At 39.6% G+C, this 19,481-nt stretch overlaps 4 protein-coding genes across 4 annotated transcripts; all 4 read right to left on the reverse strand.

Moving 5' to 3' along the window:
- Nucleotides 1–1,694: 1,694 nt before the first annotated feature.
- Nucleotides 1,695–2,302, reverse strand: LOC137719741 (GDSL esterase/lipase EXL1-like). The gene is made up of 2 exons (XM_068458771.1): nt 2,036–2,302; nt 1,695–1,919 (listed from the first exon to the last, which is right to left on the reverse strand). The coding sequence occupies exons 1-2, from the start codon at nt 2,300–2,302 to the stop codon at nt 1,695–1,697; spliced, it is 492 nt and encodes a 163-aa protein (XP_068314872.1).
- Nucleotides 2,303–6,604: 4,302 nt separating this feature from the next.
- On the reverse strand, nt 6,605–8,215 carry LOC137719742 (serine/threonine-protein kinase BLUS1-like). The gene has a single exon (XM_068458772.1). It carries the CDS (start codon nt 8,213–8,215, stop codon nt 6,605–6,607), a length of 1,611 nt encoding a protein of 536 aa, XP_068314873.1.
- Nucleotides 8,216–11,172: 2,957 nt separating this feature from the next.
- LOC137721449 (serine/threonine-protein kinase BLUS1-like) lies at nt 11,173–13,026 on the reverse strand. Its single transcript, XM_068460546.1, has one exon. The coding sequence runs from the start codon at nt 13,024–13,026 to the stop codon at nt 11,401–11,403; it is 1,626 nt and encodes a 541-aa protein (XP_068316647.1). The 3' UTR covers nt 11,173–11,400.
- Nucleotides 13,027–15,154: 2,128 nt separating this feature from the next.
- On the reverse strand, nt 15,155–18,437 carry LOC137720944 (uncharacterized). The gene is made up of 4 exons (XM_068460069.1): nt 18,256–18,437; nt 16,154–17,907; nt 15,925–16,043; nt 15,155–15,821 (listed from the first exon to the last, which is right to left on the reverse strand). Exons 2-4 carry the CDS (start codon nt 17,880–17,882, stop codon nt 15,252–15,254), a joined length of 2,418 nt encoding a protein of 805 aa, XP_068316170.1. The 5' UTR covers nt 17,883–17,907; nt 18,256–18,437; the 3' UTR covers nt 15,155–15,251.
- Between the last annotated feature and the right edge of the window lie 1,044 nt (nt 18,438–19,481).

Genomic DNA, 19,481 nt, shown 5'->3' on the forward strand with positions numbered 1-19,481 from the left:
AAATAATTTTTGTGAAAGGTTGATGCTTTGGGAGGAAGCCGACGATGCACGAGACTGCGTGACTGTGTACTGCTCTGCTTTTAATTACTTATATAATAAAAAATGGTAAGAAGATGAGGTTATTTTGGGGATTTTCTATCCAATTGGCGGATGAAAATTATATGTAAGTTTTAATTTTTCCCCCTAGATTATGTTAATTTGCAAATCATCAACATTCTGTTGCGAGGTTGTTTTGGTAATTAGGATTGGGTGAGGTTGGTTAAGATAACAATACCGTTAGAGTTAGTTGGTTTTCTGTTATTTGCCATGTCAACGATATCTTGGGATGCAAGGCATGATGCCCAGATATGAGACAACCCATCTCACTACCATCTAAGAGAGATGTGTCATATATCCTCCTATGCTCATCGATGCAATCGTATAAATATTTTTAAAAGACTACAAGAATTAATATAAACAAAATACATATTTAAGACCTGCAAGTCCAATAACAAGAGCGATCTATGAACCTATTGAAATCATTCTCCAATATGTAAATAAAAATCAAGTAAGCCCTCAAGAAAAAAAGTCTTAAAAGGTCGTAAGTTCGTGTTCGAAAATAACAAATTCGTAACCACCTTATTCTCTCTCTTTTAGTGTAAATATATCATTTTATAAAAAAAATACCATGGAAGTGTTGTAGGCCTATTTAAATGAAAAATTATAAAGTGAGAGAGAGAGAGGGTGCGGTGGCAAGCGAGAATAGAGATTTTTTTTTTTTACCTTTTCATTTTATTGCATGCATGTTATCTACATTGTAGTGAATCTTCTGCAGATCAACAAAATCTATTATAATCTAAAGTCACAAAAGGTGTCTATATGTGTTTAACAAGCTCTCTCCATCACAAACACACATGCAGACACATACGCATATAAATCTTGCAAACCTCAAGAAAATATCGCGAGATTGTAGTTACAGTGGTTAAGAGTCGTTGTCTCTACATTCATTGAGTGTTTATGTTTGAATCTTTCTTTTCTTGACATCGTTTGATTTTGTAAAAAGAGCTTGATTTCACCTCCATTCCCATACCACTTAAGTTGAAACTTGACAAACCAAGCATTCATTTTCTTTAAGCAAACTAGCCGGACTCAAAACTGGTGTACCGTGAATTGACATCTACAATTCACTACTTGGTGTCGTCATAAACACCGCTCAATACGGTACAACGTTGTTTTGATGAATTCCTGTAGGGCTTGGAAGTTGCAAATAAAGGGTGTCGCGATACTGGAATTATTTGAAGTAACAAAACTCTGCAACCAGCTCCAGCCTGCAGGCTCCTGAGCCGCGGGGAAGGCTAAAGTTTTAAGGGACAGCTACTCATGTGGTAGGTCTTATAGTTAGTTCAATATAAAGTTTCGGATTCAGCAGCTCATCGCATGTTACTGAGTTTATATTTAGCAGAACTTGTTCTTTTTACATACATGCAACATGGAAATCAAAATGATTATATAAGAAGAGCAACAAGAAATTCTACATTTAAACTTCTTGAAATTATTCACATAACGTATTCAGAAATTTTTAGAATTATACATAATTAACTGAAACAAGTTTAGATGCGTCCACTTCCATCAGTTTATATGCGCTTATGAAATTCTACATTTAAACTTCGTGAAACGTAAATGACTACATGAATTCTGAGGGCGTTGATTAAGGGTCAAGAATGGTGGTAGATATCCAAAAAGACTAGCTTGGCGTCCGTAAAGTTGGAGTTGATGTAATCTAGTTCATTTGACAGCAAAGAATTGAACAACTCTGCGCTTTGGTTTTGCAGCTTCAAACACTCTCTCAGTAACCCAGTTGAACTTATTTCCAATGAAGTGCAACCGATCGCTACAGCACTGAAAACACCAATTCTCCTAGCTCCGAGGCTACATAGATCCTGCAAAATACAACTTCAAAACTTACGTATAAAAATCAGAGTGTGTGTCACACTGTAGTACTGATGATATTTCATTTGATTAAGTTTACTTTGACGCATGTAGAAACCGATCTGACCAGAAGAGCAGCATATGAAGGAAAATCATACCGAAATTTCCGGATAAAGCTCGGATAGGACCTCAAAATGCCACTGCTGCTTGCTGAAACTAGAAATAGACTGTTGGTTATAATTTTTCTTGTTCTCTTTTCTTCAACACTCCCTTTCAGTTTCGCAGTGTACTCTTTGAAGTGTTCTAATTGCGCGGGCAGAGATAGAGCTCCCTGACAAATTTTTACTGTGATCTTCAGACTGATCATGTCTTTGAAGGGCTTCCCTTTCGTCATGGCTTGGGCCAGACAGTAAAGAACTATGACTAAGCACGTCTCAAATTGTCGTAAATTGGCTCTGTGATTCTTGATGGCTCGCATACGGAGTGACACGCCCCGATCCTAATGTCCTCAGGACATCGGGATGTTCACGTGCTGGTCGGCATCTGAACGAAAGCTATTTAATGAATACAAATGCTGAGAACATGTGAAACGTGCACATAAATTGTAGCAAGATAATTGGATGTGACTATTCATGCAGTATGAGAGTACTATCACAATAATAATATTCAACTACCAACAATGAATGTAATGATAATGCATGACATGTTAAGAGCATACATCTAATATAGAGTACAAGCAGAAGGTAAGATAGAGAAGTGCTATTACAATAGATGTCAAGTAGAGAGAAGAGCATGGTGTCACTGCTAGGATAAAGCCTCATAGCGCGAGTCGTAATCCTCATTCCTATGTCCTGAGAGGGCGCAAAACAACATGAGTGGACCAAGTTGATTTATATATATATATATATATATATATATATAATACTAAAACAGTTATCAACATACTAAGCCCCAAAGTTTTATGAAAACTAATAGCATAATAAGTGATAGGTTTTCCGAAAACACTAGCATGCCATAAAACATCTCATAAAACATATCTCGTAGATATGTGCTAGCTAGTGGTATCAGTATCAGTATCTCTCGGCCCGAAGCCAGTAACATATACCTCCTGCCACCATAAATCTCCCTCAGCCTTATTTCTCCCTCGCCCGTAGGTAGAACAGTGACCACTAGATACGCACAAAACCATTGAACATAATCTTTCCAAACATAGGTACATATATTTCAAAAACATCTTCATAGTATAAAGTCATCCATTATCTATACTATAAAGAAGTGTGTAAAAACATGTTCTAAATAATATATCGTCATCCATCAGATATCCTACAAAGAACATGGGTTCAATAGAAAGTATGGTATTCCAAAATATTCTAAGAACATGGGTCCACTCACAGATACTCCGTCGTAGAAGAGTCATACGAAATAGGAATAACGGATTCGCCGTTAATAATTGCACCTAAGCACATAAAGGGTACAATTAATAAAACTATACTCAAACTATTTAATTTGGAAAAACAGACGTCAAAAACAGGTTCAGGACGTCGAAATTAGCCTCGGAGGGGTCCCGAACCAAAACTCGAAAAAAGTCAAAAGTCAATGTTGACCGGTCAAAGTCAAAGTCAAAGATGACTGTTGATCGGGTCAAAGTCAATGGGTCTGGGTCAATCAACCCAGGTCAAATCGGGTCTGGGCTTGGGCTTGGGTTCTAAGGCCCAAGGGTTTTTTGGTCCAAGGGCCTGGGCTTGAAAGCCCTGCCCAAAGGTCTAGTAGGTTGGGTTTCAACGAGCTAGATGCAAAAGCCTGAAGGCCTAAGCCTACATGGCCCTAAGGCCTGGGATCGAAAGGGTTTAAGGTTTCCAATTAGGCTGGGCATTGAAGCCTGGCCCGATTGTTTTTTGGTTAATAAATTAAAATAACAATAATGAAAATTTAAAAAGGGTTTGGGTGTAAACAGGCCTAATGCCCGAGTTCTATACACGACCCAAATGGGCCTAGTTTGATTGGATTTTGGCTGAGCCGACCCAACGACCTGGTTTCGACTGGAGAAAAAGACGCCAGAGCTTCTTGTAACACTTGGAATGTGTGTGTGTGTGTGTGTGTGTGTGTGATAGTAGTAAAATTATTTTAGCTTTTAAATATTAAATAAGAAAATAATAATAATAACAAAATAGACAAAGGATGAGCTAACGTGTAGACATCCTAAACTCTTCTTCTTCTTCCCAACCATCACACGGTGGGGAACCAAGATAATCTGATCTTGTTTATAAATTTTGGGGGTGATGTGGGTAGTCTAGAGGGGTGAGTAAGCATTCTAAAACAGAGAATGCAATGATGGGGTTAGAGAGAGTATTTCTAACTCTCACCTAAGAACTAGAGGAGAGCAAGAGGTTTTGGAAAGGGAAAAGTAGGAAAATGGAAAGAGGGGAGCTGAGAGGATGCATGGTGTGTTGTTCAAGTGATACAAAAGGTTAGCTCAGCTTAGTTAATTTTCTATTTTCTTACCACTGCAACTTTGATTTCTAGAAAACTGCAGTTCATGAGCCTCACTTTGGCTCCTGTTTTCTCTCAATCCATTACACCTTTTTAAAAAGTCTTCTTATATATTTGAAATTAGACATGACAAGGAACAAAGCCCAATTTATTTCACCGATTTTTGTTGAGATCTTCTATGGAACAATATGATTTGAAAATGTGAAGAAAAAAAAAATCTGGAAATCTGCAGATTTTCTGCAAAAAAACTGTTTGTGAACTCAACTTTGGAGCTTGATTATTTTCTTCTCTTAAATCCGTTTTGAGAAACTTTTATTAGACTAGAAACTAGGTTTATTAAGCTTTAAAATCCAAGTAATTTCATCATTTTCCATGGAGTTTTGAGGGATGAAAATGGGGTCACAATATGGGGACTTAAGCTTGGTTCATCACAAGGTTGTGATAGGGGTATATTTGGGAACTTTTGATAGGCTGAAATTGAATCTTCATTCTAGTTTTATGCTAACTTTTATTATTATTTATGTGATTTTAAGCCTAGGAGTGACTCCGGACACTTCGAAGGCTTAGAGAGGTATTCTAATTAGCTAGACTCAAGGTAGGGGCTCTATTTCCCAATGATAGGTCTATATCATGTTTAATCTTTGTGATATTAGTAATTATATCTAATACAGTAGTAATGAAATGTTTGGATGAAATTAAATCATTTGATTGTCATGGTTGTGTTATGGGTTGATAGTTTCTTTTCCGGTGTATTTTATATATTGACTATGTTAAATGTTGTTATGTTTTGATGAATGGTTGAGCTATGTAAAATTGCTAGATTAAATATGTTGAGGTTTACAATTGTATTAGTGAAATTGAAGTGCTCAGGTTGCATTATACAGAGTCAAGTGTTGGGTTGTGTAAAGTTTTGGTTAAACAAAGTGTTGGAAAATTATATATATGTTCAACCATCGAGGGAAGGGCTTGAACATATAGTTGGGCATCGGGGGAAGGGCCCATATTAATGAAACTGAAACTACTAAGAAAATTCAGGGTTAAGGGAGGAATGGGGAGTTAACTTATATTCTATGGTGCTCAGAACCAGGTGGTATAAGCATGGTATGGGACGTGACGGTTTGGATGCCATAAATATAAGTTAGAGGGATTAGAAGGGAGTGAGTTCATCGGTACTTCTTTGTCATATCATTTGTATTTTACCGTATTGTTTGATGCATGGAACTTTGATTAATTGTGATAAATGAACTTGAAGGGTATATGGTTTCTACTGGGCATGAAATGCTCACACCCTATGAGCTATTGCAAGTACCAGTATGGAGGAACATGATGATGACCTGTCTCTAAATGAATAGCCATATCATTTGTGGGCTCTCTTTCTCACTCCCATTCACCTCTGGATTTCTGGGGTTCATCGAGCTCCACAGAGGTGAGGGGGAATGAGAGAGAGAGCCCATGAAGGTGGTGCTAGCGCTGCATCTTCGTCGGGGTGGCTCGGGTGTGATAGTGGGTGTGTGGGTGCAATCGGGAAAGGGAAGTCCCAAAGAAAAATAGAGAGTGAAGGAGTGAGAGAGAAGAGTGAGCTGAAAGAGTGAGAGACCCGAAAGAGAGAGAGAGAGAGATAAGTGAGTTAGGAGACCGCCACGTGGCAATGCGGGGGAGGAAGGAAATCAAGATGGAGGGTCTGGATTATATTAGGATAGGGGACCAAATTGCAAGATTCTATAAACTTTTAGGGAATTTGTCGGATTACATAGAAATTTTGGAGAGGGGTTTTACATGGAAACCCATTTTTTTTTTTTTTTTTTTTTTTAATCAAACCGTATTGAGAAGGAGAACTATATATGACTGAAGTTTAAGTGATCTTAGTCTAGAGTTGAGCTACACCCACCCACCCCCTCCAAAGCGAAAAAATTTGTATCAGCTCTCTCTCTTTCTCTCTTTCTCAATGTTAGCAAAAGAGATATGGGAAGAAAATTATAGTAACTATGAATCCAACATCGAATGATCATTCATTCTTTGCTTCTTTACAAATGACAAATTCCAAATGATGTAATCAGAATCTAAACACTTTATAGCACATCTCATACATGAAAATGAATGCTCTAAAACTCATTTCTCTCTCCTAAGCCATGAAAAAAGCATCCAAAAAGTCGACCAATTTTTTCAAAAAGCAAACTCTCTGCAAATGCAATTTCCTGGAGAAATCTTAATAATCTCTTCCATTAGGGTCCAACTTTAGCTTGATCAGCTCCAACGCTACCTGAAACAGCACACATGTTTGGTACTCAGACACCAACTCATTCTTCAGCTTCTTAACCTCCCTGGCTCCTCTCAACAGACGAATAATTGTCATCACATTCTCCATCTGCTTTTCCAAATTTCTTGCAAGTCCCACCAAGTGCACCAGCAATTCCACCAGCAATACCACCAGCCCAGCTTTGCCGCCGTCAGAAGACTCAGCCGGAGGGCTGGGAGGAGAAGACAACCCAGCCGGATAAATCGGGTTCAAAACAAACTCCCTCAAATTAATCTGCAACTGCATAATATCTTCCTTCTCTTTGTCCAGCGCATTCATCAGCATCCAAATATCTACATTACTCGGTATCCTCACCCCAACTACTTCCCTCAACTGACCAATAGTCATCTTCACAATCTGTAATTGCTTTGCCAACCTCCTTACAAATTCTGACAGCTGGAATTTGCCGCCGCCATAAGACTCAGAGCTGGAAGTAGAAGACGGCCCAGCCAAAAAAACCGGGTTGAAAACAAAGTCGTCCACATTGAAATTCCATCCGCTAAACCCCATATCCTCACCCTTTAGTTCTCCATAGTTTACCTTGCTCAACAAGTCACCCAAACCCCTGTTTCTTTTCTTGAATCTCTCCTCGACGCTCTCCAAATGCGGAAGCACAGTCCCCACCAGATAATCCTTGCCCCCGCAGTTGTCGAAAAACGAGTGCTTCAGCAGCGCCTCTGCCGCCGGCCTCTTCTCCGGGTCCCGATCAAGGCAAGAACCCACCAAGTCCTTGAAAGCCGCAGAGTACTTCTGGTTCCGGAAATCTTTGATGATGTTTTCGTAATCCGCAAGCCGAAACCTGTTCTTGACCTTCAGAATTTGAGTCCCTAGTAATAGCGGCAAGCCAGACAGGGGAGGGCCGCCCAGAGCCAATTCCAGCGCCGTGATCCCAAATGCCCAGATATCCGCCTTGCATCCACCTCCGCCCGGCGCCACCCAATACGGCCTTGTAGAAGTGTCGTTTGCCCCAGTTGAAAAATCAGCGTCGTAGAAAGAAGCAGAGACCCCGAAATCTGCGAGCTTGACGGACCCATCAGAGTCAACCAAGATGTTTCCAGGCTTGATGTCGCCGTGGAAGCGTCCGTGGCTATGGAGATACGACATGGCGTTTAGCGTCTCTTTCAGGACGACTGCAATGCAGGGCTCTGGTAATCCTCCCGGGAAAGCAGAGGGGGCGATTATTACGGATTGCAGAGAGCCGAAGGTCATGAACGGCATGAACACCCAAAGACGGCGCTCGGCGGTGGTGATGGAGCAATGATCGCCAAGAATGTTGGGGTGGGAAAGAGACAGAGTCTTGGTGTCGCGTAGCTTACTCTCGAAATCAGCCGTGGATTGATTGAGCTCGAAGGACTTGATTGCGACAATTGCAGAGTTCATGGGGACGCAGACTGCCTTGTAGACGACGACCTTGTCGCCAGAGCCGATTTCTTGGAGGCTTTCGTACGCCGCGGAGTCCAACGGGAATTGGACCTTTTGTGGGTTATCTTGGTGGGAGGGAGAAGACGAAGAAGTCGCCATTGGAGATGACAAAGATGAAATCTTGAAGAATAGAAGTGGGTTGTTTGGATTTCTGTGAAATGGGTGTTGATGGAGAAGATGAATGTAGGGTTTCGCAGAACTAATTCTTGTGAAAGGTTGATGCTTTGGGAGGAAGACGACGATGCATGAGACTCTGTGTGACTTTGTGCTGCTCTGCTTTTATTTACTTATATAATAAAAAAATGGTAAGAAGATGAGGTTATTTTGGGGATTTTATACTCCAATTGGTGGGAGGAAAATTATATTTAAGTTTTAATTTTTGCCCCTAGATTTTGTTAATTAGCAGAATCATCAACATTCTGTTGCGAGGTTGTTTTGGTAATTAGGGTTGGGAGAGGTTGGTTAAGAATATAATACAGTTAGAGTAAGTTGGTTTTCTGTTATTTTCCATGTCAACGATATCTTGGGATGCAAGGCATAATGCCCGAATATGAGACATGCCCATCATCTGATTGTTAATCAAACTGTATAAATATCTTGAAAAGACTACAAGAATATGAACAAAATACGTATTTGAGATCTGCAAGTCCAATACCAAGACCGATCTACTAACCGATTGAAATCAATCTTCAATATGTAAATAAAAATCAAGTAGCCCTCAATAAAATAAGCGACGCATCATCATATAGTTCAAATTTGGTCTAAATAAATTGGTTTATCTAGCATTATTCTTTGTTGGTAATGTTAGAAAGATAAAAATTTTAACTCAGGTTTTTGTAAAATTTACGACATGGTGATTGATGATTGAATTATTATTAAAGTGTTGATTAATGTATTTATTTCCTATGGGGGACAAATCATATGATTTGCAAATTTGTCTATATATTTGGTGGGAGAGAGATAGGGTGCGGTCGGAAGAGACAATAGAAAATATTTTTTTTACCTTTTAATTTTAGGGAACTATTATTAACACTCTAAAAATCTCATTCTACACTTCTCATAAGTGTCATTTTCGTACTAATTATAGAAAGTTTGAAGTGCAAAATGAGATTTTTGGAGTGCCAATAACAATTCCCTAATTTTATTGCCTATATGATATGTGAATTGTAGTGGATCTTCTGCAGATCAACAAAATCCATACTAATCTAAAGTCACAAAAAATATCTTTATTTGTTTAATAAGTCCTCTCTTTCACAGACACACACACACACACATCTTGCAAATTCCTCGAGAAAAGTATCACGAGATTGTAGTTACAATGGTTAAGAGTCGTCACCCCTACATTCGTCGAGTGTTCATGGTTGAATCTTTCTTCTCTTGACAGCATTTGATTTTGTAGAAAGAGCTTGATTTCAACTTTATTTCCAAACCAGCTAAGTTGAAACTTTGACAATCCAAGAATTCATTTTCATTAAGCAAACTAGCTGTATTCAAAACTGGTGTACCGTGTATCCACATCTACAATTCACTACTTGGTGTCGCCATAAACACCGCTCAGTACGGTACAACGTTGCTTTGATGAATTCCTGCAGGGCTTCAAAGTTGCGAATAAAGGGTGTCGCGATACTGGAATTATTTGAAGTAACAGAACTCTGCAACCAGCTCCAGCCTGCAGGCACCTGCGCTGCGGGGAAGGCTAAGTTAGTTCAATATAAAGTTTCGGATTCAACAGCTCATCGCATGTTACTGAGTTTCTATTTCGTAGAACTTGTTCTTTTTTTATATATGCAACATGGAAATCAAAATGATTATATAAGAAGAGCAACAAGAAATTCTACTTTTAACTGAAACATGTTTAGATGCGTCCACTTCCATCTTTTTATATGCGTTTATGAATTAAACCAATCGAGCGTCGATTAGTGGTAGCCTCGAAAGAAACTGTGTAAGTATTTTCGAAGAATCTGAGAAGCAATGATTCTACGAGCTCTTTCCGTGAAACGAACTGAATCGCAGTAGACATATATATTTAGATGCATTTGTACATCCCATCGGATTGCATTTGTTCCAGTACCACAACAGCCAATCTTTGTAACTTCGAATCCTGAAGTTAATATAGCAATTAGCAAACAAAACTATGAGAGCTAAAAGCTGAAAACGAAATGAGTATTAAACCCCCACTAAGCTGAAAACAAAACCATGCAACCAATCGCTACAGCACTGAAAACACCAATCGCTCCGAGGCTATATAGATCCTGCAAAATACAACTTCAAAACTTATGTATAAAAATCAGAGTGTGTGTCACACTATAGTACTGATGATATTTCATTTGATTAAGTTTACTTTGACGAATGTAGCGGCCGATCTGACCAGAAGAGCAGCATATGAAGGAAAATCATACTGAAATTTCCGGATAAAGCTCGGATAGGACCTCAAAATGTCACTGCTGCTTGCTGAAACTAGAAATACACTGTTGGCTATAATTTTTCTTGTTCTCTTTTCTTCAACAGTCACTTTCGGTTTCACAGTGTACTCTTTGAAGCGTTCCAATTGCGCGGGACTGCTGCTTGCTGAAACTAGAAATAGACTGTTGGTTATAATTTTTCTTGTTCTCTTTTCTTCAACAGTCCCCTTCGGTTTCGCAGTGTACTCTTTGAAGCGTTCTAATTGCGCGGGCAGAGATAGAGCTCCCTGACAACTTTTTACTGTGATCTTCAGATTGTGATCATATCTTCGATGGGCTTCCCTCTCGTCATGGCTTGGGCCAAAAAGTAAAGAGCTATGACTAAGCACGTCTCAAATTGTCGTAAATTGGCTCTGTGATTCTTGATGGCTCCCATACGGAGGCCTTTTTTTTTTTTTTTTTTTTATCAAACCGTATGGAGAAGGAGAACTATATATGACTGAAGTTTCAGTGATCGTAGTCTAGAGGTAAATGCTCTTAACTAGTTGAGCTACACCCACCCACCACCCTTTTGAAGCGATAAAATTTGTATCACCTCTCTCTCTCTCTCTCTCTCGCAATGTTAGCAAAAGAGATATGGGAAGAAAATTATAGTAACTATGAATCCAACATCGGATGATCATTAATTCTTTGCTTCTTTACAAATGACAAATTCCAAATGATGTAATCAGAGTCTAAACACTTTATAGCATATCTCATACATGAAAACGAATGCTCTAAAACTCATTTCTCTCTCTCCTAAGCCATGAAAAAAGCATCCAAAAAGTCGACCAATTTTTTCAAAAAGCAAACTCTCTGCAAATGCAATTTCCTGGAGAAATCTTAATAATCTCTTCCATCAGGGTCCAACTTTAGCTTGATCAGCTTCAACGCTACCTGAAACAGCTTACATGTTGTGAACTCAGACGCCAACTGATTCTCCAGCTTCTCAACCTCCCCTGCTCCTCCCAACAGACGAATAATTGTCATCACCTTCTCCATCTGCTTTTCCAAATTTCTTGCAATTCCCAGCAATTCCACCAGCAATTCCACCAGCAACACCACCAGCCCAGCTTTGCCACCGTCAGAAGACTCAGTTGGAGGGCTGGGAGGAGAAGACCACCCAGCCGGATAAATCGGGTCCAAAACAAACTCCCTCAACTTAATCTGCAACTGCATAAGATCTTCCTTCTCTTTGTCCAGCGCATTCATCAGCATCCAAATCTCTACATTTTTCGGCATCCTCACCCCAACTGCTTTATTCAACTGACCAATAGTCATCTTCACAGTCTGTAATTGCTTTGCCAACCTCATTACAAATCTGGACAGCCGGAATTTGCCGCTGCCATAAAACCTAGAGCTGGAAGTAGAAGACGGCCCAGCCAAAAAAGCCGGGTTGAAAACAAAGTCGTCCACGTTGAAATTCCATCCGCTAAACCCCATATCCTCACCCTTTAGTTCTCCATAGTTTACCTTGCCCAACAAGTCACCCAAACCCCTGTTTCTTTTCTTGAATCTCTCCTCGACGCTCTCCAAATGCGGAAGCACAGTCCCCACCAGATAATCCTTGCCTCCGCAGTCGTGGAAAAACGGGTGCTTCAGCAGCGCCTCTGCCGCCGGCCTCTTCTCCGGGTCCCGATCAAGGCAAGAACCCACCAAGTCCTTGAAAGCCGCAGAGTATTTCTGGTTCCGGAAATCTTTGATGATGTTTTCGTAATCCGCAAGGCAAAACCTGTTCTTGATCTTCAGAATTTGATTCCCTGATAACAGCGGCAAGCCAGACAGGGGAGGGCCGCCCACAGCCAATTCCAGCGCCGTGATCCCAAATGCCCAGATATCCGCCTTGCACCCACCTCCGCCGGGCGCAACCCAGTACAGCCTTGTAGAAGTATCGTTTGCCCCAGTTGAAAAATCGGCGTCGTAGAAAGAAGCAGAGACCCCGAAATGTGCAAGCTTAACGGACCCATCAGAGTCAACCAAGATGTTTCCGGGCTTGATGTCGCCGTGGAAGCATCCGTGGCCATGGAGATACGACATGGCGTTTAGCGTCTCTTTCAGGACGACTGCAATGCAGGGCTCTGGTAATCCTTTCGGGAAAGCAGAAGGGGCGATTATTACGGATTGCAGAGAACCGAAGGTCATGAACGGCATGACCACCCAAAGACGGCGCTCGGCGGTGTTGAGGTCGGTGGTGGTGAAGGAGCAGTGGTCGCCGAGAATGTTGGGGTGGGAAAGAGACAGATTCTTGGTGTCGTGTAGCTTACTCTCGAAATCGGCCGTGGATTGATTGAGGTCGACGGACTTGATTGCAACGATTGCAGAGTTCATGGGGACGCAGACGGCCTTGTAGACGACGACCTTGTCGCCAGATCCGATTTCTTGGAGGTTTTCGTACGCGGCGGAGTCCAACGGGAATTGGACCTTTTGTTGGCTATCTTGGTTGGAGGAAGAAGACGACGAAGTCGCCATTGGAGAAGACAAAGACGAAATCTTGAAGAATGGAAGTGGGTTGTTTGGATTTCTGGGAAATAGGGTTTCTGCCGAACTAATTCTTGTGAAAGGTCGATGCTTTGGGAGGAAGACGACGATGCATGAGACTCTCTGTGACTGTGTACTGCTCTGCTTTCATTTACTTATATAATAAAAAATGGTAAGAAGATGAGGTTATTTTGGGGATTTTGAACTCCAATTGGTGGGAGGAAAATTATATATAAGTTTTGAATTTTGCCCCTAGATTTTGTTAATTTGCAGAATCTTCAACATTCTGTTGCGAGGTGGTTTTGGTAATTAGGATTGGGAGAGGTTGGTTAAGATAATAAATACAGTCAGAGTTAGTTGGTTTTCTGTTACTTGCCATGTCAACGATATCTTGGGATGCAAGGCAAGATGCCCAAATATGAAACAAGCCCATCCGCTCATTGATCCATCGTATAAATATTTTGAAAAGACCAAGAATATGAACAAAATACGTATTTGAGACTTACATGTCCTGAACCAAGACCAACCTACTAACTTATTGAAATCATTCTCCGATATGTAATTAAAACTCAAGTAAGCCGTCAAAAAGGTCTTAAGATGTCTTAAGTTCGTATTCAAAAATAACAAATTCGTAACCGCTTTATTTTCTCTCCCTTGGTATAAATATATCACTTTATCAAAAATACTGTCTAATTGTTGTAGGCCTATTTAAATAAAAAATTATAGAGGGGGAGGGAGGGGGTGCGACGGCAAGAGATAATAGAGAACATCATATTATTGCCTATATGTTATCTGCATTGTAGTGGATCTTGTACAGATCAACAAAATCTTTAATAATCTAAAGTCACAAAAGGTGTCTTTATTTGTTTATCAAGTGATCTCTCTCATAGACACACACTCGCAGGCACACACACATCTCGCAAACCTTGAGATAGGTATCACTATATGTTATCACATACGAGATTGTAGTTACAATGGTTAAGAGTCGTTACCTCTACATTCTCCGAGGGTTCACTTTTGAATCCTTCTTCTCTTGACATCGTTTGATTTTGTAAAAAGAGCTCGATTTCAACATCATCCCCAGACCAGCTAAGTTGAAACTTGACAATCCAAGCATTAATTTTCTTTAAGCAAACTAGCCGGATTCACTACTTGATGTCGTCATAAACACCGCTCAATACGGTACAACGTTGCTTTGGATGAATTCCTGCAGGGCTTCGACGTTGCAAATAAAGGGTGTCGCGATACTGGGATCGTTTGAAGTAACAAAACTCTGCAACCAGCTCCAGCCTGCAGGCAGCTGCGCTGCGGGGATGGCTAAGTTTTTCGGGACAGCTACTCATGCAGGAGGTCTTATAGTTAGTACCATTTAAAATTTCGAATTCAGCAGCTCATCGCATGTTACTGAGTTTATATTTTGCAATTAGTATTTATGATGAATTTGTTCTTTTTTATATATGCAACATGGAAATCAAACAGATTATAGAAGAAGAGCAACAAGAAATTCTACATTTATAGCTTCTTGAAGTATTCACATATGTCGGGTATTAAGAAATTAACACATACGAATTAAACCAATAGAGCGTGGTAGCCTCAAAAGAAACTGTTTATGTAGCTTCGAAGAATCCGAGAAGAAATGACTCTACAAGCTCTTTCCGTGAAGTGAACGAGCACCAGTAGACATATTTAGATGCATCTGTACATGTCAACGGACTGACTTTTTGTTACAGGATATCCCCACTTCTGTTGTTCCAGTACCACAACAGCCAATCTTCGGATAAAGCTCGGATAGGACCTCAAAATGTCTTCTCTCTGAAGCGAAGGATACACCAGTTGGAATATCTTCTCTCTGCAGATTTGGGTCAAGATATGCTGCCAAAAGTTCCTTGATTCCCCGCCTTCCACTACATATATAATTAAAACTTTGAAAACAGATCACGAAATATAGTTACAAAATAACGTGGATCCAGATATAGTTACAGTACTAAACTGCTAATACTGTAGTCTATATCCATCCATCTAGGTACAAATCAACGTTTTAAAAGGCAAAGGAGAAGGTAAGGCGTTTATGGATAGCCTCGAGGCCACCTCACGGTACCTAAAATTATATTATATGATTATATAAAGTATAAAACTTTGTAAAACAAATATCTATTGTCATTCAAAAGTGCAAAAGTCACAAACAAGTTTGACTCAGAAAAATACGAACAAATAAATTATTCACTCAAATCCTCTTCATCCAAATCAAAGGTAATGTCATCTTCTTCATTGCCAAGTCTAGTTGAACTTGAAAGGTGTGTCAAATAGTCTTCAAAAGAATCTTCTGACTTATCCTTCAAAATTGTGTTTCTTTGACACGAGGTTTCCTCATTAATGCGTTTTCTTTTGTAGGTAATAAGAACTCGAGGTTGAGTTGGCTCATGGGGCGGAGTAAGTTCACGGAGAGGAGTAGGCTCACGAGGAGGAGGAGAAGGCTCTTGAGGAGGAGGAGAAGGCTCTCTAGGGTCTCGAACTTGTGGGTTATCTTCATAAATCGGGAGTGGCACATTCCTTACGGCCTCCGCATTGAACAATGACTCATCTTCAAGCCATCTAGGATCTTGGGGAAGAACGGGATCTTCTCGTTCCGTTATCCATTCATCATCCGAGTCAATTTCTTCTACAACAATTGGATCACACCTCCCACTTCTTTTAAGACTTCGCTCGCTTAAAGCCAAATTATACTTCACATATGCTAAAGCATTTAGCCTTTTGTGTTCAAGTCCATTCCTCTTTTTTTTATGAATCTACAAAAAAAATTAAAGAACTTAATGATTCATTTCATTTGTTCAAGTCTAATCCTCTTAAGCAACATGACATATAAAAAATAAAAAATAATTATTTGCGTACCATTTGGAATGTGCTCCAATTCCTCTCACATCCCGATGCACTACAAGTAAGGCCAAGAACACGGATGGCAAACATCATCAACTCAGGTGTTCGATTCCCAAAACGCTGCCACCAACCCACTAAAAGAAACCAAAGTTAACAAACCACATTAATCAAGTAAGTTTAAACTTTGAACTTTATTTAAAGGCTAACATAATAATATGTTAAGAATTGACTTCTTAGTTCTTACAAGGTGTTCGCCTTTTCCTAGTTTTCATTGCCATAGGATCCGCAAAATCACCAAATCTACGATCATATAAATCCAATTGGATATCCGCATCTTCACGTTCTTTGGAATTTCCAAGCATCCTATCCATGCAAGCAAACAACCCTTTTCTTATTTCTTCAGTATTTGAGAAATTATCTTCATACCGAAATTGTGGATTCAAGTAATAGCCCGCAGCATATAGTGGTTGGTGAAGTTGATCGTTCCATCTATGATCTATCTTTTTCCAAATTGGCATATACTTTTTCTCCACTTTGTTAAGATTGTTAGCAATTTTCTCTTTTACGACATCTATCAACTCATATATAAATCCCATGGCATGTCTCTCTTCCGAGTCAACCTCTCTCAAGACACAAACAAGTGGAAGAACACCTCTAATGCAAAAGGAAACTCTACCCCAAAACTCATGATCATGTATCACATAATACTTAGCCAACTTTGCTTCACGGGATTTTGCATAGGTACTTTCAGACCATTCTTGGGAGGAAAACAAAGCAACAAGATTCTCCTTTTGCTTTTGTAAGATTTGAAGTGTAAGAAAAGAAGTGGCAAACCTAGTGACCGCTAGACGAAGAATTTCTGTATTGTTGGTGTACTTTCTCATCAAAGCGAGTACCCATTGATGCTCATAAAGATACTTCGTTACACACTTGGCATGTTTAAGTGTGTCATCAAACCATTTCATCTTAGCAATATCCTTTAGCGTCAAATCAATGCAGTGAGCCGCACATTGAGTCCACCACAACTTCTCTTTTCTCTCCATAAGTTTTGCCCTCGCATTCTTGTAGTTGGAAGCATTATCGGATATGACTTGAACTACATTCTCCTCCCCAATTTCTTGTATAACATCATCCAAGTAGCCATATAACAAATCTTCATTTTTAATGGAGGCCGATGCATCAACCGATTTCAAAAACCATGTACCTTGAGGGCTATTGATAAGAAAGTTAATTAGACACATACTTTTACCATCTGACCATCCATCCAACATAATGGTGCATCCATATCTCTTCCAAGCTTTTACATGATCTTGCATCTTTCTCTGTACATCATCAACTTCTTCTTTAAGCATCCAAGTCCTATACTCATGGCTTGTAGGAGCTTCAAAACCGGGACCAAAGTCGGAGACCGCTTTCATTGCTTGAAAATAATAATCTGAGTTTGCCGCATTAAATGGAATGGCACTAGTGTAAAACCATTGCGCAAGTTTTCGGCACACTTGTTTCCTTTCCTCTTTTTTGAAAGGTGTATTCAATATAGCTCGATGAGCTTCTAAAGAAACATACCTATCTCCCTTTGACCTAGGTGGTAGAGTTGAACTGTGTTGTGAAGCTGGAACACTCTCGTTCCCACTCCCACTCCCTCGAGAGCTATTTCCATAGTATGCCGTTGTGTTCACTCCCATGTCCATACTCTCACTTTCTTCTTCGACACCACGACACAATTCATTACTAACTTTCTTTCTTTGTTTAATTCCTTTAATATTAGCAATGCATTGTTCCTTGACATTTGGTGGGACTTTTTTACAAATAGCCATTCCTCCCGAACTTATGCCACCCAAATGATGTTTGAATCTAGTAATTGAGCCCGTGCATTTCTGATTACAATAGACACAATAGAAATATCTGGACACCGGATCAACATCTTTTGTCCATTGCCAAGCAAAATCTTTCTTACTAGCACTAGTACTCATTCTTCAGCTTTAATATCTAAAGACCCTAAACAATAAAACAAGCATACCAAACAATTAAGTACAAACACAACAGATTATCAGAAATTTGTCATGCAAACAAGAAAAAAAATGAGGCAGATTATCAGAACATGCTAGCCTCAGTTGAAAAGTAAATACTTATATAAAATAAATCTATGAATTAATGACCGAATAAGCATATAAACTGAGAACCTAATAGATCTTTCCCTGTGAAGTGGCCCAAATATTGAATTAAATCAAAAAATTGAGGAAGGTATACGATGCTGGTCTCCTCTCTCCTATCTCACTCTTTAATTAACAAGTATACGTTGATGCTGGTGATGAAATTTCTTCAATGTAGGTGAGAAATCCTAACCTTAAATTTACAAATTTGTTGTGAGAAGAAACCGAAGAGGGACGTCGCTGAAGGTCGGAGAAGAGACGGAAGAGGCGCTGCTCTGATTTTTCATAAGGGACGTCGCTGAAGGTGGGAAAAGAGACCGAAGAGGACGACGGTGGTGCCGCACGTCTGCGTGCAGCGCTGCTCTGTTTTTTGTGCCCAACGCGAAGTGACTGAAGTGAGAAGAAGGCAAACGAGTCTCAGTTTTACCTATTCAAAACGTTGTCGTTTTGGTTTTGAACTGTTTTTCAGAAAAGAAAAAAAAAAAAAAAAAAATTTTACGAAACAGTCTCAGTACTATTCATTTTAATGAAAAATAATATTTTTACTCTAAAATGTCACTCACATTACTCTGATAATCCACTTACAACACATTTTTATCATTTTAATTAAAACTCAAAGTTTTCAAACTTTTTTCTTTAATTTTTCTAAAAAAAAATCCAATCGCCCAACACAACACCCCAAGGGCCTCTTATGAGTAGTTCCAGTGTGGGAACCTTCCCCCCAGGCAATATACTATGTTATCCATCTCGTAAACAGTAACTGCTCTTAGGTACCGTTTGGTACGTGGGACGGGACGGAACAGAATGGGACAAGGCGTTCCGTCCCACGTTTGGTGGGCCTTAAATGGGTGGAACGAGCTGTTCCACGGGACGAGATTTGGGTGAATTTTCGTTCCACCTCACCCCCCTGGAACGACTCGTTCCACATTCGTGGAACACGAAATTATAACCTCTCCGTCTCCTTCTTCTTCCTCCTTGTTTCCATCCGAGGGCATCTTTGCTCCCGCTCCGTTTCGTTCCGTCCTATCCCGTCCCATTCCGTTCTGTCCTGTCCCGTCTGCATACCAAACGATACCTTAGTGAACAGCAATCGTCTTTTGCATCTCCACCGTTGTACTTCAATAACCCTGGCAATAGACAATAAAATATTAGTATTTTTTATTTACAAAATAATTTTATTTGTAATATCGGATAAGATTTTAATCGTTGTCGTTGCGCCACTTCTCATAAAATCCAAAAAGACAATTATTGGTAATGGATTTCCGATAAGATTTTTAATCATACTCGTTCCATCACGTGTCATTATTTTAACTAATTATTTTATATGTTAATTATTTTAAGAAATTTTAGTCTTGCATTTTTTTTACTAAAGAGAATTTTATTTTATTTTTTTTATAAAAAAATTATTCTTGATGTTGG

Source organism: Pyrus communis, chromosome 16 (assembly GCF_963583255.1).
Source record: "Pyrus communis chromosome 16, drPyrComm1.1, whole genome shotgun sequence".
Lineage (NCBI taxonomy): Eukaryota > Viridiplantae > Streptophyta > Magnoliopsida > Rosales > Rosaceae > Pyrus > Pyrus communis.

Coding starts and splice junctions, on each gene's coding strand:
- LOC137719741 (XM_068458771.1), bottom strand. CDS start 2,302: ATGACGAAAGGGAAGCCCTTCAAAGACATGATCAGTCTGAAGATCACA. Junction 1,920..2,035: donor CTTCATATGCTGCTCTTCTG/GTCAGATCGGTT, acceptor TGTATTTTGCAG/GATCTATGTAGCCTCGGAGC.
- LOC137719742 (XM_068458772.1), bottom strand. CDS start 8,215: ATGGCGACTTCTTCGTCTTCTCCCTCCCACCAAGATAACCCACAAAAG.
- LOC137721449 (XM_068460546.1), bottom strand. CDS start 13,026: ATGGCGACTTCGTCGTCTTCTTCCTCCAACCAAGATAGCCAACAAAAG.
- LOC137720944 (XM_068460069.1), bottom strand. CDS start 17,882: ATGAGTACTAGTGCTAGTAAGAAAGATTTTGCTTGGCAATGGACAAAA. Junction 16,044..16,153: donor TAGGAAAAGGCGAACACCTT/GTAAGAACTAAG, acceptor GGTTTCTTTTAG/TGGGTTGGTGGCAGCGTTTT. Junction 15,822..15,924: donor ATTGGAGCACATTCCAAATG/GTACGCAAATAA, acceptor TTTTTTTTGTAG/ATTCATAAAAAAAAGAGGAA.